The 25,405-nt window shown below is 40.5% G+C and overlaps 2 protein-coding genes and 1 long non-coding RNA gene across 4 annotated transcripts in view; 2 read left to right on the forward strand and 1 right to left on the reverse strand.

Moving 5' to 3' along the window:
• The window catches only part of LOC146449362 (uncharacterized), an 8,745-nt gene extending 7,551 nt beyond the window's left edge, over positions 1–1,194 (forward strand). Inside the window, exon 2 of the long non-coding RNA XR_014860683.1 lies at positions 1,056–1,194. This is a non-coding gene — a long non-coding RNA (uncharacterized LOC146449362). The remainder of the gene's footprint in view (positions 1–1,055) is intronic.
• Positions 1–25,405, reverse strand: part of LOC146449363 (uncharacterized) — a 40,981-nt gene that overhangs the window by 290 nt on the left and 15,286 nt on the right. The window contains exons 1-9 of one of the 2 annotated variants that reach the window (XM_085101778.1): positions 21,569–22,332; positions 16,833–17,008; positions 16,003–16,213; positions 15,008–15,309; positions 14,567–14,707; positions 13,428–13,759; positions 11,431–12,600; positions 10,786–11,053; positions 608–1,593 (exon numbers count right to left, since the gene is read on the reverse strand). In XM_085101778.1, the coding sequence (XP_084957904.1) occupies positions 1,006–1,593; positions 10,786–11,053; positions 11,431–12,600; positions 13,428–13,759; positions 14,567–14,707; positions 15,008–15,309; positions 16,003–16,213; positions 16,833–16,988 (3,168 nt within the window). In that variant the 5' untranslated portion in view covers positions 16,989–17,008; positions 21,569–22,332 and the 3' untranslated portion in view covers positions 608–1,005. Of the gene's footprint in view, positions 1–607; positions 1,594–10,785; positions 11,054–11,430; positions 12,601–13,427; positions 13,760–14,566; positions 14,708–15,007; positions 15,310–16,002; positions 16,214–16,832; positions 17,009–21,568; positions 22,333–25,405 lie in introns of those variants that run through there. The other variant, XM_085101777.1, reaches the window with a different exon arrangement.
• Positions 17,217–19,043, forward strand: LOC146449364 (uncharacterized protein KIAA1958 homolog). The gene has a single exon (XM_085101611.1). The coding sequence runs from the start codon at positions 17,359–17,361 to the stop codon at positions 18,622–18,624; it is 1,266 nt and encodes a 421-aa protein (XP_084957737.1). The 5' UTR covers positions 17,217–17,358; the 3' UTR covers positions 18,625–19,043.

The following is a 25,405-nucleotide window of genomic DNA, read 5'->3' on the forward strand; positions in this document are numbered from 1 at the left end:
AATGTATTTATGGCCTAGCGCCAACTTATCTTAGCGATCTTATTAGTATAAAATCGAATTCATTATATAATCTTAGGTCTACTGGTAAGCTCTTATTGGACCATCCCAAGGGAAAGATGCTTACAACATTGGGAGCAAGATCATTCTCAGCAGCAGCTCCGAAACTCTGGAATGAGATACCTTTGGAGCTTCGTCAAGCAACATCACTTGACAGTTTTAAATCTCGACTTAAAACCTATCTTTTTAATATTTGTCAGGTATATAAGCGTATGTCCCAATGTAAATTTTCATTATACCTGAAGAAGGCTGGTTTGGCCAGCCGAAATATAGTAACCTTTAAACCGTAATTCTACGTTGTATCGGTCTCTGCTTCTTTTATCATTTATCTTTTTAAGAAGTATTTTTATAGTTTGTAACGTAGTTTATTTTACTCTCACGGAAATGTATTTTCGTTTTCTTTTAAACATATGATTGTAAAGCGCTATTGATCAGCACATGTAAATACGCGCTATATAAATTGGTAAATTATTATTATTATTATTATTATTATTATTATTATTATTATTAATATTATTATTAATATTATTATTATTATTATTATTATTACCCCGAGAATTTGTCACGCAACGTACTTGTTTCATTGAGCCTTACTTTCCCGCGAAAACAACAATGAAAGGAAGGCGTATTGAAGCCCCCCTAAAGACACCTGTATTCCTTAGAACGTGTTCTTATTACATATACCACATTCTAAAAGAATGTGAGGATTTCAATTTGACAGAACAGCAAACAAAAGAAGCAAAAATTTTGATGCGTTTAAGGTTTTGAACTTATCCTAGTCTCCACCAAATGATGATCGATGGATGAGCTCAACATTCTGAAACTTTGAATCAAATCTGTGACACAACTATTTACAAGTTATAGCTTATAATAACTTCATGATGTATATTGACCTATGGAAAACCAGAATTAAAGTCTTCCAGTTCACTAACGTAGAAGGAATATAGTTTATTTCTTTTCTTTTGAGTCGAAATGTAAACTTGTTTCCTCTGTTTTAGGACAAAACCGAACCGATGGCCGAGTTGAATTCACCCTTGGGCGAGGAGTAGGCTTTGGCATGGCTGAGGACTCGAAGGCATGGCTCCGAGGGCGTCGTCTGGATGCTTGCGGTTTCTTTGGAAGTAGTGCTGGTGGAGTCGACATATCCTTCTGTAACTGCTCAAAACATTCCAATCCTACTTTTGCATCTAACCTTAGACTTGGCTTCATTTGCCAGCATGATTCCATGACCTCTTTCCATTCGCGGCGTGGCTGGGTTGTTCCATCGATGTGAGTGGGTCGAAGTCCTCGTTTAACATCTTCGAGGAGCACGGACTGCGACCTACTGACAACTGTGTCTTCAAACGCTGTCTTACCGTACCACAGCTCCCAAAGGACAAACCCAAAGCTATACATGTCGGCTTTGCTGTTGTAGATTCGACCCTCGAAGACCTCAGGAGCCAAGTACAGGGAAGTACCGCATATTGTCCCAGTGATGTCTTTTTCATGTTTGGCTACTCCCACGTCAGCGAGCTTCACTTTTCCGTCGTGTGTCAACTACATCCGATAGAGAACAATGTAAGGCCCAGTTCACACTACAGTTCTCGGTTACTGATCTGAAAAGGACGTTGTTCGGAATCCTTGGTGCCCAAGGTAAATCGTTTCCTCGTTCGTCCTTAAGCGACTGCCATTTTTGGGGGACGCAAGGGCAAAAAGCGCGGGAGCCGACAAATCGTCTTCAGACCAGTGCCTGTGCCAATTGGACCGGTGCCCGAGTACTACCCGTTGAGGTAGTGCCCGTACCGAGATTTTTGCTCGGACACCACATAAAACAAAACAACAACAAACAAACAAACGGATCCTGGTATACTTAGTCTGAACAGGCTTGTGTTAAAGCGATTTCAATTTTAGTTGAGTGCCGAACGTAATTCCCATTTGCTTGTTGGTTTTATCTTACTACGCTATGTGAGTGGTTTGTTAAACAAACAGTCAGCACAAGCACACAAACCAGACAAAACCAATCGTGTCCTTCCCACACGCGTTCTTTGCGCACAAGACGCCGCGTCATTTAGGCAGGATTAGATGAAGGTTTTGATTGACTCAGTTTGCTGTTGCTTGTGTCATGACTGACTGGAGTGAATACTTTCGTTTTCATTGCACATACGAATCTCTCAGTTAGACATCACTATAAATAAGAAAATACTCACTTAGAGAGTATGATACAGTAAGAATTTACTTGTCTATAATCCAGATTTATCCTTTGCTATCGCAGAACTCCACCCCTAATTCCTTGCAAATATGTATTTCTCGTGAGTTTACTCAAATCAAAGTTCGCATTGATTCGTGCTCACTTTGACTAGCAAACGTCAACTAAGCCAGCCTTTCCGTGGCAAAACAGATCCCAGGGTAATAAAGGACGTATATGACATAAATGAACTTGAACACCAACAGTCCGGCATAGTTATCAAATTTGATAACCGGATGACGTCACAACATGGCGCTAGCTCAGAGCCCCTTCAGTTTTCGGAGAGCATTCAATTGTTTCGCTAATTTTTCAGTTGTGTTCGCGTTGCATACCCAGAATTCCAGGCGTAAACGTCGATAGAATAATAAACTTCAAGGCCCCTGCAAAAATGGAGACCATCGGGAAAGAATTATGCGAGATCTTCCCTTGCAATTTGACGAGGTGGTACGAAATGACAGTCCCTTTCAGGTATGTTTATTCTCTTTACCATCAATTTTTAGGTAGTTGTAGATTTTTGTGGTACACGAAGAAAAAATGTCGTAATCTTCATTAATATATCTTTCGATTCAAAACTTATTTATGGGAGGGCAAGAGGAATTGTAAGAGGGCACTGATATTTTAATTTGCAGTCTGATTCCGCTACTGACCGCCATTGTTAATTGCTTGTCGGTCAGTATAAAATGCAGACTGCAGACTGCAGATTACAGACTGCAGAATGGGTATAAAATGCAGACTGATATCAAAACCGTCTCTTCGTCAAATACAGGATACATTTTCAATTTTCAACTTACCCTAGTGTCACGCAATCACATTTCCGAGATCATCTCCCATGAAGTTGACCTTATTTTTGGCCCCTTTCCTATCAGTTTGTTTTCTTTATCTCGATTTGGTAGCTTTCATTTCCTGAGGCACTTTCTTCACAAAGAAGACTAAAGCTTAATCGCTTTGCATTTATAGTTCGTAAACAATTACGCCCATGACGGTTTTCATAATTATTATAATAAGGAAAACAATTAGCAGACTTGATTCCCAAGGGGACAGGCAATTTGACATCGACAGATTTTTAACTAGTTTCTTTAAATATTAGCGAGGTTTGTCAAAGACAAATTGTATACCTTCAGTATTCTAGCAATACATGAACACATATTTACGCGGGATGCCCTGAGGGGGCATACCGTGTCTTAAAACGGGTCGATTTCTTTTTTACGCGGGATGCCCTGAAGGGGCATACCGTGTCTAAAAACGGGTCGATTTCTTTTTTACGCGGGATGCCCTGAAGGGGCTACTGTGTCTAAAAACGGGTCGATTTCTTTTTTTTTTTTTTTTTTTTTCTTCCTCGTAGCTACAAATCGGTACATTAATTACGCGGGATGCCCTGAAGGGGCATACCGTGTCTAAAAACGGGTCGATTTCTTTTCTTTTTACGCGGGATGCCCTGAGGGGGCATACCGTGTCTTAAAACGGGTCGATTTCTTTTTTTTTTTCTTCGTCGTATACACAAATCGGTACATTAATTTATTCATTAAACTCTCCCCTCTCCTACTCGGGATGTATTGTTTTGATTGTCTTCAACAAAAGCAGGCCAATCAAAATCCATTCTTGTCGCTTATATTGCGAGGGAGGGGACCCACTCACCCCTACCTGTGTGACGTCAATGCATCATTTGATATATTTATTAAAGACGGATTAAGTCGCGCCATATTGTTTTAACATGTTCTGGACTCAAGTGTGCCGTTTTCAAAGGGAAATTTCACCATTTTGAAGCGGCAAATCGAAAGAATAACTTCTAAGAAGCACCCGACACGTAAAACGGTGGAAATTGGTGAGTTCTTAGTGAAGGAATCGTGCTTTGTTTGACAGTCTTAGACCACGACACGAGACTGAAAAGAGGTCATTGAGAAGCTTACGTTATCGTAATGGAATTTGACAAATTTCCGCTGATAGTCTGAGTCGCGTAACACACGGAAAACAACGTAACGCGATCGTCGTGACTCAAACTATTCCATTAGCAAGGATAGATTTATCAATCGGCGAAGCATACAGTTGGAATAAATGAATCACCCCCAGCATCTCGCGTAATGCCAGTGTAGCAGGCATCTTGTTTTTTTTTTTTCTTCCTCGTAGCTACAAATCGGTACATTAATTTATTCATTAAACTCACCCCTCTCCTACTCGGGGTGTATTGTTCTGATTGTCTTCAACAGAAGCAGGCCAATCAAAATCCATTCTTGTCGCTTACATCGCGAGGGAGGGGACCTACTCACCCCTACCTGTGTGACGTCAACGCATCATTTGATCTATTTATCAAAAACAGATTAAATTTCGCGCCATATTGTTAACATGTTCTGGACTCAAGTGTGCCGTTTTCAAACGGAAATTTCACCATTTTGGGGCGGCAAATCGAAAGAATGACTTCTAAGAAGCACTCGACATCTAAAACGGTGGAAATTGGAGAGTTCCTGGCGAAGGAATCGTGCTTTCTTTGACAGTCTTAGTCCACGACTGCAGACAGAGAAGAGGTCATTGAGAAGCTTACGTTATCGCAATGGAATTCCCGCAATTTCCCTTGAAAACCTGAGTAACGTAACACAAGGGGAACAACGTAACGCGATCGGTACAAATCGGTACATTAATTTATTCATTAAACTCGCCCCTCTCCTACTCGGGATGTATTGTTCTGATTGTCTTTAACAAAGGAAGGCCAATCAAAATCCATTCTTATCGCTAGGGAGGGGACCCACTCACCCTTACCTGTGTGACGTCAACGCATCATTTGATTTCTTCATTAAAACTGCATTAAATTGTGGAGCCATATTGTTAACATGTTCTGGACTCAAGTGTGCCGTTTTCAAACGGAAATTTCACCATTTTGAAGCAGTAAATCGAAAGAATAACTTCTAAGAAGCACTCGACATCTAAAACGGTGGAAATTGGAGAGTTCGTGGCGAAGGAATCGTGCTTTCTTTGACAGTCTTAGTCCACGACTGCAGACAGAGAAGAGGTCATTGAGAAGCTTACGTTATCGCAATGGAATTCCCGCAATTTCCCTTGAAAACGTGAGTAACGTAACACAAGGGGAACAACGTAACGCGATCGTCGTGACTCAAACTATTCCATTAGCAAGGATAGTTTTATCAATCGGCGAAGCATACAGTTGGAATAAATGAATCAGTCCGGGCATCACGCGTAATGCCAGTATAGCAGGCATCTTGTTTATTCATTAAACTCACCCCTCTCCTACTCGGGATGTATTGTTCTGATTGTCTTTAACAAAGGCAGGCCAATTAAAATCCATTCTTATCGCTAGGGAGGGGACCCACTCACCCTTACCTGTGTGACGTCAACGCATCATTTGATTTCTTCATTAAAACTGCATTAAATTGTGGAGCCATATTGTTAACATGTTCTGGACTCAAGTGTGCCGTTTTCAAACGGAAATTTCACCATTTTGAAGCAGTAAATCGAAAGAATAACTTCTAAGAAGCACTCGACATCTAAAACGGTGGAAATTGGAGAGTTCCTGGCGAAAGAATCGTGCTTTCTTTGACAGTCTTAGTCCACGACTGCAGACAGAGAAGAGGTCATTGAGAAGCTTACGTTATCGCAATGGAATTCCCGCAATTTCCCTTGAAAACCTGAGTAACGTAACACAAGGGGAACAACGTAACGCGATCGGTACAAATCGGTACATTAATTTATTCATTAAACTCACCCCTCTCCTACTCGGGATGTATTGTTCTGATTGTCTTTAACAAAGGCAGGCCAATCAAAATCCATTCTTATCGCTAGGGAGGGGACCCACTCACCCTTACCTGTGTTACGTCAACGCATCATTTGATTTCTTCATTAAAACTGCATTAAATTGTGGAGCCATATTGTTAACATGTTCTGGACTCAAGTGTGCCGTTTTCAAACGGAAATTTCACCATTTTGAAGCAGTAAATCGAAAGAATAACTTCTAAGAAGCACTCGACATCTAAAACGGTGGAAATTGGAGAGTTCGTGGCGAAGGAATCGTGCTTTCTTTGACAGTCTTAGTCCACGACTGCAGACAGAGAAGAGGTCATTGAGAAGCTTACGTTATCGCAATGGAATTCCCGCAATTTCCCTTGAAAACGTGAGTAACGTAACACAAGGGGAACAACGTAACGCGATCGTCGTGACTCAAACTATTCCATTAGCAAGGATAGTTTTATCAATCGGCGAAGCATACAGTTGGAATAAATGAATCAGTCCGGGCATCACGCGTAATGCCAGTATAGCAGGCATCTTGTTTTTTTTTTTCTTCCTCGTAGCTACAAATCGGTACATTAATTTATTCATTAAACTCACCCCGCTCCTACTCGGGGTGTATTGTTCTGATTGTCTTCAACAGAAGCAGCCCAATCAAAATCCATTCTTGTCGCTTATATCGCGAGGGAGGGGACCCACTCACCCCTACCTGTGTGACGTCAACGCATTATTTGATCTATTTATAAAAAACAGATTAAATTTGACGCCATATTGTTAACATGTTCTGGACTCAAGTGTGCCGTTTTCAAACGGAAATTTCACCATTTTGAAGCGGTGAATCGAAAGAATAACTTCTAAGAAGCACCCGACATTTAAAACGGTGGAAATTGGTGAGTTCCTGGCGAAGGAATCGTGCTTTATTTGACAGTCTTAGACCACGACGCGAGACTAAAAAGAGGTCATTGAAAAGCTTACATTATCGTAATGGAATTTCACACATTTCCGGTAATAGTCTGAGTCGCGTAACACAAGGTAAATAACGTAACGCGATCGTCGTGACTCAAACTATTCCATTAGCAAGGATAGATTTATCAATCGGCGAAGCATACAGTTGGAATAAATGAATCAGCTCCAGCATCACGCGTAATGCCAGTGTAGCAGGCATCTTGTTTTTTTCTTCGTAGTAGCTACAAATCGGTACATTAATTTATTCATTAAACTCTCCCCTCTCCTACTCGAGATGTATTGTTCTGATTGTCTTCAACAAAGGCAGGCCAATCAAAATCCATTCTTGTCGCTTATATCGTGAGGGAGGGGACCCACTCACCCCTACCTGTGTGACGTCAATGCATCATTTGATATATTTATTAATGACGGATTAAATAGTCGCGCCATATTGTTTTAACATGTTCTGGACTCAAGTGTGCCGTTTTCAAACGGAAATTTCACCATTTTGAAGCGGTAAATCAAAAGAATAACTTCTAAGAAGCACTCGACACGTAAAACGGTGGAAATTAGTGAGTTCCTGGCGAAGGAATCGTGCTTTGTTTGACAGTCTTAGACCACGACGCGAGACTGAAAAGAGGTCATTGAGAAGCTTACGTTATCGTAATGGAATTTCACAAATTTTCCGTAGCCTCTCACGCAGACGTTCTTGGGGGTTCGTCACGCGTTCCTGCCCTAAGAACGTCTGCGTGGGAGGCTAAAATTTCCGGTGATAGTCTGAGTCGCGTAACACAAGGCAAACAACGTAACGCGATCGTCGTGACTTAAACTATTCCACTAGCAAGGATAGTCTTATCAATCGGCAAAGCATACAGTTGGAATAAATGAATCAGCCCCAGCATCACGCGTAATGCCAGTGTAGCAGGCATCTTGTTTATTAAAAAAAAAACCATTATTTTACTGCCACCCTGACTGCCACTTACCGATGTCGCCGATATCATGTTGACGTAAAGCGGCGAAAAGGTCAACCACGAGCGAAGTAAGGGTCGTGTTTCCGCGTTATTGCTTACGTCATGCATGCTTTGGGGTTGTTTATTTCAAGGTTGACGTTTTTCGAAATTTCATGGGAAATGATCTCGAAAGACGATTGTATGACACTAGTGTAAGTTAAGTTGAAAAATTCAAAATGTACCCCGTATTTGACGAAGAGGCGGTTTTAGTCTCAGTCTGCATTTTATACCGGCCAGTCTGCAGTCTGCATTTTATACCTAGTCTGCATTTTTATACCCAGTATGCAGTCTGCATTTTATACTGACCGAATTGCTTGTGCTTCTAGGACTTCTAGGATGACTAGAATTGAACGGGCAGCATTATGGATTTCCACAGAGAGAAAATAGCTACTTAACCTTTGGAAACAGGGATCCTTTTAATTTACAATGCGAGTTGCCCTCGGTGGAAGAAATACCGAACGAATTGTTGAACATTGTCTTGAGAGATGTTGCGGGCAGGCAAATAGGCCGAGTACAATACTTTCTTCATAAAGAGTAAAAGGAGCTCAAAGACTGCGGAAAAGTCTATGGTTAAAGGGTAAGATTTCAAAATTAAGTTATCCATGCAGGAACGATTTTGATAGACAACTCAGTCAAAAATTATTGAACGATTTGTTGCGGAAATGCCTCCTTGGCAAATAACATATGGAATTTAGTCAATTCAAATACATGTCTTCGTCTTGTTTAGTATCGTTACTAAGTTAAATATGACTGGATACGAACGAAAATAATTCATATTTATCTAGGCGGTATATTTAAGCTTTCATTTACATGACTGTACTATTATTATTTCCGTTCTCGTTGTTATGCATCAGTCAATTCCAGCTGTGCCCATCCCCCCCGGGCAGTAGTGGGGCATTTTCCCACACTGTCCACCCCGGGGTCAGGCATTAGCCTTCTACCCAATTACCCCGGGGCACTTGATCATCTCACTTTTTTCACCCTACAGCATTGTCGCTTTCGTAATGACAAATTCATCGGCAAATACAGTACGTTTCTTATTGAATGCGTCTAGATAGGACATAAAATGGGACGCTAGAGCTGTAGAATGACCTATTTTTGCACTAACTACGGGAAACAAGACCCAGCTGGTACTTAATTTCGTCTGAATTAGCTTAGATTTTACTGAAAGTAAGACGAGAAACGAAGAAAATAAAACATTTATGTAAGAGATAAATACCGAGAACGGAGGTATTAATCCATATACATCCCGAGGGCCGTAGGCCCGAGGGATGTATATGCATTAATACCGACGTTCGAGGTATTTATCTGACTTATTTCATGAAATTATTCCTTTGTTCAAGGGGACAAACGCCGGCTAATTAGTACCGTCACACTTAGGTGAGAAACGGAGAACAATAGAAGCAACCTGATGTGTGCGTTTCTCGCAGTACTGCTAATGTAAATGAGGGATTTATCTGTATAAATCCCTCGTTTCAGTTAGTTTAATATTCATGAAGGATGTAAGTTAAATAAAGGATGTTGAATAACAAAAGAAAATGTGTGATTCATGAAATAAGACATGTTTGAGCCACCAACCCGGGGCATTTGAACAACTATTTTGTCCCGGCGGTGGGGCATTTGCCAGTTTATTTTCAAAAAATCCTAATTCCCGGGGGTCGACCCGGGGGGGGGGGGGGCACTGTTGGAATTGACTGATGCATTAGATTAATAGCCAGCCAGCCGACAGTAACTGCAGAGAGTGATTTCAGAGCTCGGTGATGAAGGTGACATGCCAGATGTTGAGGTACGTCTTCACAGTACGATTTAACGATTTTTCAAAAATGTAATTATCCTTTACAAATTTATACTTGATGTTTTAAGCCCGTATAATGCCAGACTCATAACTGTTCGAGCTTTGAGCCACAGCAAACAACCTCAATACGCCCTTTCAAGAACAATGTAAACGGGACTTATCAGTTGCACTTCTATTGCAGTACGTCGCTTCAATTATCTAGGACAGGTCGAAGCGATTCTACACACGTCGTTGCTCAATCGAATCATCGCCTCTTGCCCTTTCGAAATCCCTAGTACAAGAACGAAACACATTTTTTTCGAAGTCCCATTTTTAAACTTACACTTACAACGCAAAATGCCTTCATTCATACGGGTTGACGAAGGACAAGAAGGAAAGAAGCAAGACAACAAGAAGTTCAAATGAAGTTAATGTTTATGCAATAAACAAGCTTCTTTGATGGAAGTTTATTTTCTTGGGATTGTTGTTTCTTTTTGATCGGCTGTCGCTCATGAACTCTGTGCTTCAGATGAAGCCAAAGCCGAGGCTTCCTCGGTCCACTACGACGCTAGGGGGCTTTCGATAGACATCAAAATGAGCTTTGACAGTTAATTACTCTGTATTTTCCTGAAGTCAGGCCAAAATTCCTATTCTAAACCTTTCCTTGTGTACAATATTAACTGTGCGACCGAAATCGAATGTTGAATTAGAGTCCCATCAAAATGTTTTCATATTGAAATCGCCACATTGAAAGAAGATGGTTGCTATGATAACATATCACATGAACTTTAACTTGTGGTTTGATTGGCTAATAGTTTGTTTTGGTCCCGGTTATCAAATTTGTTAACTGTGCCGGACTGACCAACCTCCCTTAATCTCTTAGAGAGCATCCAACCATGATGTGTTGGATTCGACTGCCAAGTCGGAGACTCGAACGGTTCTCTTTGAATTCCATACCCGCAACAAGCCAAATACATTGCATGATAACACTGGTTACAGGAGCTTACAGAGTACATTGATTACATTGCTTATGACCAACTTACCAACAGATTCTCTAACTTTAAATCCCTGTGAACAAATCCTTCAGAATGAATGTAGCGCAAGGCATCCAAGATCTGCAGAGCCCAGACTAGTACCTTCTTTTGTAGTGCAATTTTAGGAACGTTCGCGGGGGCATTTTGTGGCTGGGACATTACCTCGGTCTTAAGGGAACACTTGCAAAGCTCCAAAACAATCATCACCGTAGTGCCATTCGAACCGTGTCGTAGATTGGTTCCAAAATACTTCACGATGCCGGGATGATTCAGTTGTCTTAATGGATAAAAAAGAAAAAAGTAGGTGAAATTTTAGACCGTATAACTCTATATTATACTGACTAGGAGTATCTGAAAAGTTTTACTTATTGCTCGAATTATAAACGAGATGTCAGTTTTATAATTTAAAAAGACGACAAGAAAGATGGTAACGAATGACACTGAATTGGATGATCCTACACCAGTGGTTATTACCATAACATGGTATACCTTAAATTTAATAAGTAGAAGTTTGGTAATGCATACGTTTCGGAGAATTATAATCATTTTATTTTGTGTGTGTCATGACGACTCCGAAACGTAGTTCGATTTTTTCGTCGATTGTTACTTGCTTATGTATTACCTTAAGTTTTGGCTTGGAAATTTAACACAAACCTTAATGCTCTCTCTTCGTCGACAAAATGCCACACGTTTCTGGTTGTTAAAGGATTTCTGTACACCTTAAGTGCCACGTTTACTTCCAGTTCTCCTTCACGAGTAAGAGCTCCCCTGTAGACGGTCGAGAAGCTGCCATGTCCAATGATGGACTCATAATTCCCGTCCCACTTCAGCTCGTCATCTGTAAAATCCGACTTTCTCATTTCAGTCAGGTTATAGACGGTTAACTCACGTGTCAAAGATTCCACTTGCCTTTCCAAAGGCTGAAAGATTTCCTGAACCTGGGTCTTGCTTCTGTCAACTTTAAAAAGGAGCGTTTTATACAATGCTTCATCACTTTCCAGAAGTTTGGGTATCTTGTCCTTGATCTGCTTCAGGAACTGAACCGCGTCTTCCAGTTGCTTGTTAATGAAAGGCAGCAATCGATCTTCAGTAGCAATCATTTTGAGGCATTTCCGGGACCGCCTTGACATATAGTCACAGGGATCATCCACATACCTCTCCAGTTTAGATTTGTAATGGAGCTTCTTCTTGATTTTCGCACTAAACGAACCAAAACTGGGAGAACCTACCACCACGGATGCTAGGCCTTGCCGGAGCCAAACGGGGGTAGTTTCCGTGAATTTTTGTTGCCATTTTAAACGTGATTTGGTTGGTGTTACTTCTTCGTGTTTGGGAACTTCTTGTTCGGCAACATCATCAAAGAAGACGTCTTCTTCCACTTGGCGGATTTCCTCCTCCATGACAAGATACTTTTCGCAACAATACTTGGTAAGTAAAACCTGAGCCTTAGTAAATTCGTGCTCTTTATCTTCCCAGTACTGGACAAACTGATGGGTCCTCTGTGAAATGCAATTTAGTACTTCGCTTTTTGTCTCCTGCCAGGTTTCTTTGGCTTGAGGTGCCTCTGAGGGAGACCATTCACAAAACTGGTCGACGGTGTCTTCCGATTTGAAGTACTCAGCCAACTTCTCGATGATTTTGTGTAGTATCTTTGACTGAAATTCACTGAGTTCGTCAAATTTACGTTGCTGGGAAATCTGTAGTTCTTTCATTCGGTCTAACACCCTTTGAATCTTTTTCTCAGTGTCTTGTTGCGACATTCTCGTTGTCTTCAGAGATATTCTGATTTGACGCGAAACATGAAAAAGGAAGTCTTCAAGCCATCTGTTGAACAATAACATGAAACCAGCACTTCCAGTATTAATTAACCCTTTAACCCCTTATATTGAAGAGCAAATTCTCCTATCTTGTCCTCATACTTTTCTAATAAGTACTGGGGAGAAGTTATTAAACTATCAAGAAATTTAACTTTGGGTGATCATATACTTAATTCTCATGACCTCGGGGGCTGCAAGACCATTGATGTTACCAGGAAGAATTTGATGCTGATCTCTGTTAGGGCTTTTAAGGGTTCAAGACTTGAGATTGAAATTAAAAGTACCGTACACAAAAAGTTGAGATCTCTTTATTTTTTAAGCTTTGCAAGAGGATTTGCTGTCCATATAGCCGCTGGAATACTGGCATATAATGTTAGCTGTTTGTAGTAGCCATTCTAGCGCTATCGCTGTCACATAGTCAATGCAATGTGTATCAAAAAGGTCACCTACTTAATGGATTTTGCTATTATGTTGTGTCAGGTTAACTTATAATATTTACATTTAACAAGGTTTAATTTAAATAACTAACTAAATAAATATATATATATTTATATATAAATAAATAAATTTATAAATAAATGATGATGAGTGCTGAGGCTCGGTGACTCGCATTGCAAATGGCATTGAGTGACTAAGTTGCAGCTTGACATCTTTTCCTGTCATAGTGAGGCCAAGCACATGGACACATGTTCCCCGTTCTAAAACAAACGCGCTCTTGGAATGTACATGCGACCTTGAGACCCACGTGAGACACAGTAAGATGTCACGCAGCTGCCGGATCAACTATGATGCTATTCGCACAAAATGAGATCGTCTTACTCGATATTTACATACCTGTAGTACATTTGCAGGTTGTTTTGCATGGACGAGACTAACAGGTTGTTGATTCCGGTGATCAAGTGATTGAAGTCCTCGGTGACATAACCATAACTCTGTGCCTTCTGGGAAATTGTGCAGGACAAATAGACAACTTGTGATTTCGGATCCAGGTTGACAAGCTTCCTAGAAAGTTTCGCGATTTGATCTTTTTTCACTTCCTCTTCCTCTTTTAGCTCAATACGATCCCACTTGTTGCACACAAACAAGGCACAGCCAGTAAACAACGCAAGGTGACTTAGGTCGTTGGAGGGAAGCTTTGACCTAGCACAGGTGAGTAGTTTTCCTAACTGTTGAGGTCAGAAAAAAATCAAACATTAGGCCTAGTACAAGGTTGAAAAGTGACCATCTTATGTCTACTTGCAGTTGCAACAAACAAGCGTAAATGGTACGGAAGCTTATAGGTACCATCTGAGTTGTTGAGAATCCGACATCAAAGCCTTTGAAAATCTGACATCCGACTTGTGAAAATCCAAGAAATGAGTTGTAAAAATCCGACATCCGAGTTGTGAAAATTAGATATCCGAGTTTCAAGTTTATTCAAAAATGTTAATATACAATTAAGGACAACACTAACCCGCAAGTAGCTAGAGCTAATCTAGGCGGGTAGTGAGAAGACTAATTTATAAGAATTAATAATTCGGATCTTCACAACTCGAACGTCGGATTTTCACAACGCGGATGTCGGATTTTCAACAACTCAGATGGCACCTACAAGTTTCCGTAGAATGACTTTAAACAACAGAATAAATTTGGAAATCATACTTGATCTTAAAATTCTGCGCGTATATACTCTTTTACAAACCCTCAGATCTTTTTTTTGTCGCCCTGGAAGTTATACTCCTTAAGCGGCCACATACTTACCAAGGTCGGACATAACAAAACGTTTACGCACGGGAACTAATCACAGTGACTGGGGCGTACTCCTTTGGACAAGATTTAGGGGGGGTTTTACTCCACGTCACTCTGGAGGTTATTCCCTTAATCGGCTACAGACTTACCAAGGTGGACATAGTAAACGCGGTTACACACGGGAACTTATCACTGGAGCATACTCCTTTTGGACATATTTAGCCTCCTGGGGAGTTTTTACTCACCCTATCCTCTTGCACACCTCCGGCATTTTCGCTGTTAATGACATACATGAAGCAAAAGGCACGGGGCAGGTAGTTGAGAACAAATTCACTCATCACATCACTTTCTCCTATTCCAGGGCTGTCCACTATCATGACTTTCTCCTGAAATAATAGTCGAAATGGGGATTTTTAGTAATGGCAGGGACGGCGGTGTCGCGAGAGTACTCGCCTCGCACCACTGGGCAAGGGATGACCGGGACGACGTCTTAATATGTGGGTTGAGTTTGTCATTGGTTCTTGTCCTTACTCTGAATAGGTTTTCAACGGGTACTCAGGTTGTTTCCTCTTGTGTGTTCGTACTGTCCAGGTGTCCGTAAAGTGGGGTTCCACTGTATCGACATTTGGGGAAGGTGCGAGAGGGAATTATTGCAACAAATATGACTATGGCTATAGCTCTGTTACCTTCAGCAAGGGGTGTGGCAAAAACAGCTCTATCTTCTTGTAAGGTGTTTTGTCTCGATTTTCTCTTAAGTTGACGAAGTTGTTTATCTGCTTGAGGATGGTTTCGTCAGCACTATCAACAAGTTCTCGTATAATTGGCTCTCGTGTTCGCGTCCCATTGTCCTGGAAATGTATGTGAATCGCTGGTTTGACTCCATATTTCAGCTCACAGATGGTCGATGTTGTACTCAGGAGTGCGTGGGGAAGAATGTCTTCTCCCAGAATCAGGTTTATGACGCTACTTTTTCCGGCACTCGTCTCGCCTATTTATCAAGAAGTAGGGTATCAATATGCATTTTCTCGTCACTGTTCCAAATATTTCTTATGTTGATCTTTAGCGATCGTAATCTTCATTCTCATGAGGTGTATTAGTTTGATTAAATAGTTATATCGAAAGGAGAAATTAGAGGTGCTGACTATAGTAAGCACACAACACTGTTTACCAACAGCAGTAGCAACAACAAGTGGGGGAGGACGGCACTTATTTGAGGGGGAGGAGAAGGCGGTTTTTAAAAAGGTGCTTATTTGAGGGAAGCCGGCTTAGTCAAGGGGGAGGGTGAGTAAGGGGGCACTTATGTCAGGGGGAGGGCTTAGTTAGGGGAGGTGCTTTGAAAGGGCACTTACCCAAGGGAGGCTCATATCTGAAGGGGGACCCTTATTTGAGGACGGAACATCTTTAAAGGGGGGGAGGGGGGTATTTTAGTGGGCGCTTTTTCGATAGGGCGCTTATCCGAGGGAGCTGCTTATTCGATGGGGGATGGGTCGCTTATTTAAGGAGGGACATATCTGAGGGCGTCGCTTATTCGAAAGGGCGCTTATGAGAGGTTTTATGGGAGCTAAAAGTCTCCCAATCAGATTATACTCGTGCAACGTGTCGCGTGCGATGATGACAGAAACCAGGTCTCCAGTGAGTTACTAGAGCCCATGCGCTCCTTTGTATCCTTTAAACATCTCACCTGCAACAAGGACAACATATTGGTCTCTTGGTGCTACTTGTTTTATCCTCTCCTCCAGAGTTGTTTTTAGGTTTCCCCAACTCTTCGCCAGTGTTTGAATAAACTCAGTTTCCAGTTGACTTAAAAACTTTTCAGTTTTAATGTAAAGATTCTGAAGCTTCCCACGTTTTTGGGCATCTAAATTACCAGCGTCAGAAATTACTTGATGGGTCTGAATATGAAATTACATACAGGGGATCAATTAACAGTTGTTCCACGCGTACGAGCGCGTGACTGGTATAAGAGTATAGAGGTGCGCAGTGTCCCATATTTAACAAGCGCGAAATATCATAACATCTTGTTCATTTCATTTTGCAAGAATAACCAGACGACGATTTAATGTCTTATGTTTCTTAGTCATGATACATGACCGATATCTCATGGCGGCTAAAACTTGTTCAGTGATCCAGTTTTAATAACAAATTATAAAAAAAGAAAAATGTATCCAAAACGGCATACCTTTGTTTATATCTCTAGCATCCAAGGGGCGCTAAGTTCAAAATTGTACTTCAAACTAGTAATTTTATTTTGTAAAACACTGGATGAGTGATAAAAAGCAAACGTAACTCTTCTAAAGTATTACTCAGTAGTTTTAATTTAACCCACAGCTTCAAAGGTGGCAGTGAACACTTTCATTCACATAATGATGTTTTTTTTTTTTTCAAAACTCTTAAAAGAAAAAAATTGCGATCTTTGTCCGGCGGTGGCCTCTAAGAGTAAAGTTAATGGGCAAGTTATTCACCCAGTAAATTATGACTATTTTATTCACAAAATTACTAATCAGTACTTACTTCTCCGATTTGTCGCGTAGATAACCCTTCTAAGTGTTCGCGTAGCTTATTTGCTATCTCGTCCAGACTTTTTAACCCTTCTGTTGGAATACGAAAGAAATCAACCATTCCAGAAAGTTCTTTGAAATCTAGGTTTTCCAGCCTCTTTCCAGACATCTTTATATCTTTCTGTCCGTCTAAACAATAAACAAACAAATCAAAACAAAACTGAGGCAGTTAAGACAGCCGCGCTTATTTTTACCAATGGCTGCGGAAAGTGCGTACTGTGCAATTCTAAGAATTTCTTTTGTGATTTAGTGTATTTATACTTTGTTAGTTTTTTATGATATAGGTTATATGCACACCTATAGATAGGTGTCTTTACTTAGTGGGAAACCGCTACACTATATTGACACAGAAATAGTTTTATTAATTATTATTATTATTATACAATGCTGATGCTATCTCAATTTTGATTGGCTAAAAGCACCCCGCTAATTCTAGATGGCGCTGTGTCATCGCGTCACATCTACAGACACTGGCGTTTATGCATGTAGGTATGACGCGTTTTTGCAGACAATGGTTTTCGTCACCTGACAAGCTAGCCGGCGGTTTGAGCAAGATTGTCATGGCGGAGTCCGCTCCAAGATTCGCGTCAGTCTCAGAAGCGGATTTAGGACGCCTTGTTGACGACAAGGACGCAAAGAACACCAAACGAGCTACCAAGACAGCTCTTAAAGTTTTACAGCAGTATTTGAAGGAGAAGAAAGTTCCCGAACCGCAAACCAAAGATGGCATCAGTAACGTTCTCAAACTATTTTATGCCGAAGCTAGAAAAGTCGATGGAACTTCTTATTCCAAAAGCACTCTCAACAGCCTGAGATTTGGACTGGGCATACACTTCAAGGCGACTCTTGGCTTCGATATAATAAACGATCCAGCATTTGCCGAGGCAAACAAAGTTTTTGGCGCCAAGTGCGTTGAACTAAAACGACAAGGGCTCGCCAAAGTCGAACACACGCCACCGATCTGCGAAGAAGATCTTAAAAAGCTGTACGAAAGCGATGTTTTTAACCAAAACAGCCCGGAAACGCTTCAAAACAAAGTTTTTTTCGAGGTTATGTTGTACTTTTGTCGCCGAGGAAGGCAAAATCTTCGTGAACTCAAAAAAGCTGATTTTTCATTCAGCACGGATGGCAAAGGTGCAAAATATGTGTGCAAGACAAAAGATGAACTCACAAAGAACCGACGAGAAAATGATGAAGGATTTGAAGGAGGCGTGATGTTCGAGAAACCAGGACCACACTGTCCTGTGGCTTCATTTGAACGGTACATACAGCACCTGAATCCCTCAAACGAATTTTTGTTTCAGCGGCCGAAGAAAAACGCCGGCATATCTGATCAAGTGTGGTACGATAACATGGTTGTCGGAGAGCGTTTGCTCGGTGAAAAAATGAAGAGGATCTCTCGAGAAGCCAAACTTTCAAAGTGTTACACCAATCACTCGATCAGGGCAACGGCGGTTACAATCCTGGACAAGTCCGGGTTCGAAGCAAGGCATATCATGGCGGTGAGCGGGCACAGAAATGAATCCAGCATTCGGAGCTATAGCAGGACTGACATTTCAACCAAGAGAAAAATGTCGGAAACCCTGACGACAGAGTGCGAAGTGAGAGGTGAGGAAGTGGCTATTCATCCGCACCAGTTATCTCCTGTTATTAGCCTTTCTCAAGAGGAATTTATTGTACAGAACTCTCATTCAGAGATAACGAAAAATTTTAATTTCTTCAACTGTAATGTCAACATTCATTAAACGCAAATCGGGAACATTTTTCATAAGACCGTACAACTTAACTTTAGAATTTTGTTCAAAAGTTTCAGTTCGATTCAGTTTTTCCTGAAACGTTTTCAGATGTTTTAAGCTTAAATCCTTTCTGTAAACCTTTTGAATTCCGCTTTACACGTTATTCACGGCTGTCATTAACAAAGATGTTTACACTGAAACGTGTCATTGCGTGGCTTACTTTGTTGTTGTTCTGTGAAATGTCTCAACGCTTGTACATTTATAATTGTATAATAAAACAATTATTGGATTCGGTTTTCGCATGATAGCGAAATTATCAAGGCCTCGGTTTGTGTTATCCGCCTCAGCCTTCGGCTTCGGCAGATAACACAAACCTCGGCCTTGATAATTCTCGCTATCATGCTCAACCTCATCCAATAATTGCTTATTATCATTATCATTATCATTGTCATTGTCATTGTCATTGTCATTGTCATTGTCATTGTCATTGTCATTGTCATTGTCATTGACATTGTCATTGTCATTGTCATTATCATTATCATTATCATTATTATTATTATTATTATTACGCAAGCTCTATATACCGGTGTGAACAAAATCAGAATCAACTAAAACCTTTATCGATATTAATGTTTGAAATGCGAGTAGTTCTAATTGGTTGAGAGCCTTGTTGCTACAACTCTACGTTTAACATTTTCTCCTTCTCCTTGTTCCTACACGCAATTAGTAAAAAAGAAGGGAAAATTTCGGAGAACTCCAAATAAGCGTTTCAACAACAGGTTCCCATGACCTTTCTTGGCTTAATTCGCATTCATTATTCTTTAAAATTAATTGTAACAAATTAAAGGAATCTAAGAGAGCCCAAAACGGCAATGGACACATTCGTCTAGAGTTTGTTTTTCTCTCAAATTTCCACTCCTTCCATTACCAATAATTATCAGTATGCCAAAGAAAATATGTTTTAAGTTCAAATGTTCATGTTTCCAGTCAATAGAAATAATGTCGGAAGGTTAGGAGAGCTCGAAACAGACTCCTACCCTCTACAATCGTCAGATTCTCGTTCTCCCGAATTTTGGATGCGGCGAGGGATGCGTACGGGGGATTGTTCCAGCCCTGACTTTGGGCATTTATTTAAGGGAACGTAGCCAAACGTCGTGACTTTTTCAGCAATTATTATCGGTCCAAAATGTGTCATAATCATAGTTTTGATACTCTCAGGCGCTATGAAGGATGGGGGATGATCTGAGGGGGTTGGGATTGCAGCCGGCCACCACCCTCCCGAGAAAACGGAAACAGCCCGGTCTGAACAGGGTTAAGCTCCTGTAGAGTGCAGTTTACCATGGGCTTTCTCTTAAAAATAGCAAAACGTCCTATTCACCTTACCAAACCATCGACACTCACGCGACATGGTCATATCTAGATCAGCCTAACGACGATAATTTCAACAATGCTTCAAGATGCTTCATCCCTATTCAGGATGTTTTTGTATTTGTGTTAAAGCCTCCTGAATAAAATGTTATGTTATGTTATGTTATGTTAAGATCGACTGTCGCGCGCCATTTCGGCTTCCTCGAACAACTTGCCGACATTATAAATTCATAAATGTAGGCAAGTTGTTCGATGAGGCAGAAATGGGCGTGCGCGACAGTCGATCTTATAGCGTTGTTTAAATGACTGTCGTTAGGATGATCTAATCTAAATTAAAATGTTTGATCTAAGGTCGTTTAGCTGCCACGCTATAAACGAATCAAATTTTCCAAATAGTATTGACATGGCTGATTTAATAACAGCTGCAACATATTTTGAAAACAGCTAGTATAAATTAGAATACTGATAAAAACCGACGGGATTTATTCATTTTTTCTATATCTTTCAGAATGACCTTTTTTTCTTGAACAGACATAAGAGACGCCTATTTGTATTACTTTACGTTCCTAGAATTGTAGTTCTTATTTTCCGAGAAAACAAGGAAGTAGAGATCACATCGTTGTCTAAAACTATACTGTTTGCACGACGGTGTGTTGCGCAAAAGTAGTTCCTGAAGGTGAAACATTACAACTACTCTACTGTAAGGCTAGTCTGAACACCTATAATTGTAGGTAACAAACGACACAGATGGATAAGAAAAACACGCCGACTAAAAGTCAGTGATTGCGTGAAACCCTTGCCGCTTAACCTTTTAATGCCAGAGTATAACCTCACGCTTGATTAACTCGTGGTTTTGATTATTTTTCAAGTTTTGAGGATGAAATCGTTAACAGCAACCGATTAAAGAGAAGCCTAAGTTGTCGAGCATTATTTTCTTGTACCGTGGTTTGTTTGCCAATACGATGTAAAGCAAATTTGGGAATGTTGCACTATAAGGTCGTGCAAGCTTTTTGGATATTCAAATTCAGTGCCATTGTCGGAATTCACACAAAAGCTGAAGAATGCAGTAAGATTGTGTAAACATTAAAGATGCTGCCTACTTATCAAACTCCTCAACCTGCCACATGGAAAGGATTTGTAGAAAGCCAAGTGAAAATTGCGAGATTGCTCTATTTTCGCGTGAATATATGAGGATGGAACTAGGGTCCCAGCTTTGCGACACAGGAGTAGAAATCCTTTGTTTCGTTACGAACGGCTGCACATCGTTTCATCATCGAATCTAAACAACGTTCAACAACTTCGTGCTACCATATCTTTTTGTACTGCACATTTAAATTAATTTTCGCAGACCCGAATAAAATCCACTGTCACTATTCGATTAATAAAAGAGAACTTTTGTTTCGCCAGAACGAAGGTAAAGTTACGTGGTGTTTCATAACAGTGTTCTTGGTACGCTTAACACTAATATTCCTTCCTCAGCTTACTTATAATAATTTTTTGATAAAAGAACGCGCTTTGGAGTGCAAACGAATCATATTTACAACACAATAATCAAATATTGCTTAAAATCAAGGAATACTCATACCCAGTCACTCGACAAACCACAGTAGTATTGGAATTCTCTCGTGTCCGGGATTTTCTGTCGACGGTGCAAAATCCGGCATACATACGCAAGGATTTTGCTGCTTAAGTTGTCGTCTGGTCCAACTATGACGATTTCATGTGTCGAAGCTGCACTGCAATAAACATGCCAAACAACAGTGCCATTGCTGCTACGCGAATAACATTGAAGAAACTTCCAAAAGCTACCAGCGCCTAGTAGAACCCAGTGCCCCGCGCGGCCGGGTCCTTGCGTGCTCACGAGAGGACTCGGCCTACATAGTACCTAAGCGCCTTTGCAAAAAAGCCTTTTGCCCTGAGCCTTTGAAAAAAAGATCTAGCTTAAGTTGCGTATTGAACTTCGAACAGACAAAGGTACAAAAGATAAATATTACTTACCTGCAGATGAGCTCAAAGTTTCATCAACTGCGACAGGATCTGACAGAACACACGAGAATAGCTCTGCGACGACTGAAAACATTTTAGTTAGATCTAGATGCGGCAAACTCTTGATAGAATAACCGGTAGAACCGGTAAATCCAGGGAGACTTAAAGATCTGTCATGGCAATTACCGGCCAGAAGAATTAACGTTTTGTCGAGCTTACTTATTGAAATTTCATGCAAATAGGATACGGTCGATCATGCACAAAGCCGCAGGGCCGTTGCATATTTTGCAGAATCCTCCAGGTCGTTTTCGCGAATTTTCCTGGCCTTCGTGACAGTTTTGTACAGTCAACTGAATTGACGGAGGTAGCTTTTTATGTATTTGGGGTATGTTTCAATGAATGAATGATTTTCCAGTAATCAGAGACCCATGTATGCGCAAAGGGTTTTGGGATCGCCAGGGGGCAAACATTGCTAGTCGCTAGAAAGAAACGTATGGCGTAAAGTTGTTTCTTTGTCAAAAGCAGTGGTTTTGGACAAAGAGTAACGCATTTTCGCCGTGATTTTGTGAGAAGCGGAGGTGACTAATGTTTGTGCGTGGAAATTGTAAGTTTTTGTGTGGTTGATGCGATAAAATCTATCGATAAACGCTCTTGCGTTAGGTTGATTGTAAAAGCTACTGAATTTACATCAAGTTATTGTATTGAAAAAGTATAAACTTAGGCAGCTTAGGTGTAAATTTGAGGGATTGACTCAATAAAGCTTTTCAGTTGTAATTATGTGTGTCGAGATTGTTTTCTTTTTAGTTACGTACGTGTGTTATAACTTCATGGCTGCTGAAATTTTACCCAAACAAAAGAGAGAAATTATTGTGCGAGGGGATGGAAATTACCGAGTTATTGCGCTGTGGAGGGTTGAAACCAGTGATAGTTAACACGGGGAAATCTCCCCTGGCCAGAGCAACGAGAATGCTAACTCAGGATAATTGTCTAATCATTCTGTGGCGTAATTTATAAAAACACAGGAGGAAAATACTAACTAAAGAAAGGATCAAAAGACAGATAGCCGTGATAAGAAACACAACATCTTGCGACAACCGCAAAAGCAAATGGCTGGGCTCAGCAACACAAAAGCGTCAAGATACATACATGACACCGTTCAAATCCTATTCTTATAGTGATAAAAACAGAGGCTATACTGTCACCGGATGCACTGAAATGGGCTATACCAAACCTGAACCAAGTGCCACAAAGTACATAAGAACGGCAGTCGCTAAACAGAAACAACAAGAGTTCTAATAAACGATACGCATAACCCAGAAATGACCTTTGAGATCAAAATACAAAACATGCGACAGTGACCATCACGCAAATCCTACAAACCATAAATGGCATTTAATAAGAAGAAAATCAAGCTCTTAAAGAAAATTTACGGGGGACACCGCTCATTTCATAAATAAGAGGGTGTGGGCAAAACTAAAACATGCACGTGAGCGCGAAGGCTTGTCAACCCTATATTTATACCCCTCATATAGCACAGTGATCACCACCTGGCATAGGTTGTTTTAACGGCACACATACAATTACAACTGAAAGGGCTTTATTGAATCAATCCCCTCCAATTAATACCTACGTTTGTATTATTTCGAGACTATTGGTCACCATAATTTACTTGGTGTCGATTCAGTAGATTGCACAATCAACATTTCGCATTTATCGATAGATTTCATCCCAGTTATAACACAAAATCTTACAATTTCCACGCACCAACATTTGTCACCTCCGCTTCTCACAAAATCACGGCGAAAATGCGTTATTTTTTTTCCCGAAATCACTGTTTTTGACGAAGAAACAACTTTATGTCATACATTTTTTTCTGGCAACTTGCAATGTTTGCCCCCTGGCGATCCCAGAATCCTGTGCGCATAACATAGGTATCTGATTACTGGAAAATCATTCATTCCCTGCAATTTTCCGGAAAATTCAGAAAATGATCAGAAATGCCCGAATCTTCGAAAATAGTCCTAGAAATGGTCGGGACGATCCGGCAGTTATCGGAAACTTTCAAAACATGATCAAAATGCTCCACAAACGTTGGGATAATTTTCGTAAACTGAAATTAAGCCACTCCAGAAGAACATCTGGGATATTTCGCGAAATACCACGCAAAAGCATTGTCAGACTGCTAGATTATGGCATACTTATTTATGTCACTCTTTTCTATCAGTTTCATGCTATGCCGAAGAGGTTCATGCACCGCAGGCAATGTGTAATGTAACATCTTGGGCCTGGGGCAAACGTCGAACCTAAGTCGCGTGGAATTTATTATTATTACAAATAGGTTCAACAAAGAGTCGACTTAATTCCAGCGTGGTAGCAAACGTCGAATGTGTGTCGATCCTCATTCACAAGTTGCACTTCATTAAAACACGGGAATAAGCACGTGTTCCCGCGCTATTCATTCGATGCGCGGCGGCAAGTTACTGCAAGGACTCGCTAGCGAAATGCCGAAATACACTGCTCTTTGCGAAAAATGGAAAGAGAAGACTCAAACACTGAGCATTTATTGCAAATAGGCAATACGCATCTCAAGCATTTATATTTAGTGTTCATGAAACACGGAAACACATTTCCATCACGCTGTACGATGTCAGCAATGACTTTCGATAGCTCGTCATTCCCGGTCGCGAAATTGTCTTTGTACAGCGCATGCTCGTCAGGGAGGAGGGGAGGGGGATAGCGTTTGGCAGGTGGGGAACCGGTATTTTTGGTGACGTTTGCGCCGTCCACCTTACATTTGAATCAATATTATTTTTGTAATTTGCATGATTTATGAATTGAGTTCAGCGCATGTTTAGAACGACGTTTGCTGAAACGCCGAACCACTATCGCATTATCAGACTTGGCAAGTCGAACTTATGCTGGAGTGGAACCAATTAATCTGAGTCGAATTTAATTGCAGCAAACGCCGCACCATGCATGCGCCTTTTTCAAAATTAATAGGTTCCACGAATTAAGTTCAACTAAGATTCGATGTTTGCCCTTGGCCTTAGCTTGACTTCTGTTCTTTATATTAACTAACTTCCTCACGGAGAATGTAAAAATTATGAAGTTACCTGCATTGAAACGTGCTGATTTTTAAACATGTTTTCATTTCAGCAACGTTATAATTTATCTCACACACTTGTGTGGTTAGCCATAGCCTAAGAATGTAAATATGTTTTATGTATGTATATTTTCTTAACATAAAGTCATTCTGAGTGATTTGATTCCATTATAGATTTTATTTCTTGTAAACTAAACACGTAATTCAGTCTTCGGACTGCGAGGTGTTTTTTTTTTTTTTTTTTCAATAAACGATTTTACAACTACTTAGTTCATTAAAGAAGAGATTTCCGATTGAATGAGAAAATAATTTTTTTTTTCGAAATCGTTAACA

This window comes from Pavona decussata, unplaced genomic scaffold, assembly GCF_977016875.1.
Source record: "Pavona decussata unplaced genomic scaffold, jaPavDecu1.1 SCAFFOLD_602, whole genome shotgun sequence".
NCBI classification, from domain to species: Eukaryota; Metazoa; Cnidaria; class Anthozoa; order Scleractinia; family Agariciidae; genus Pavona; species Pavona decussata.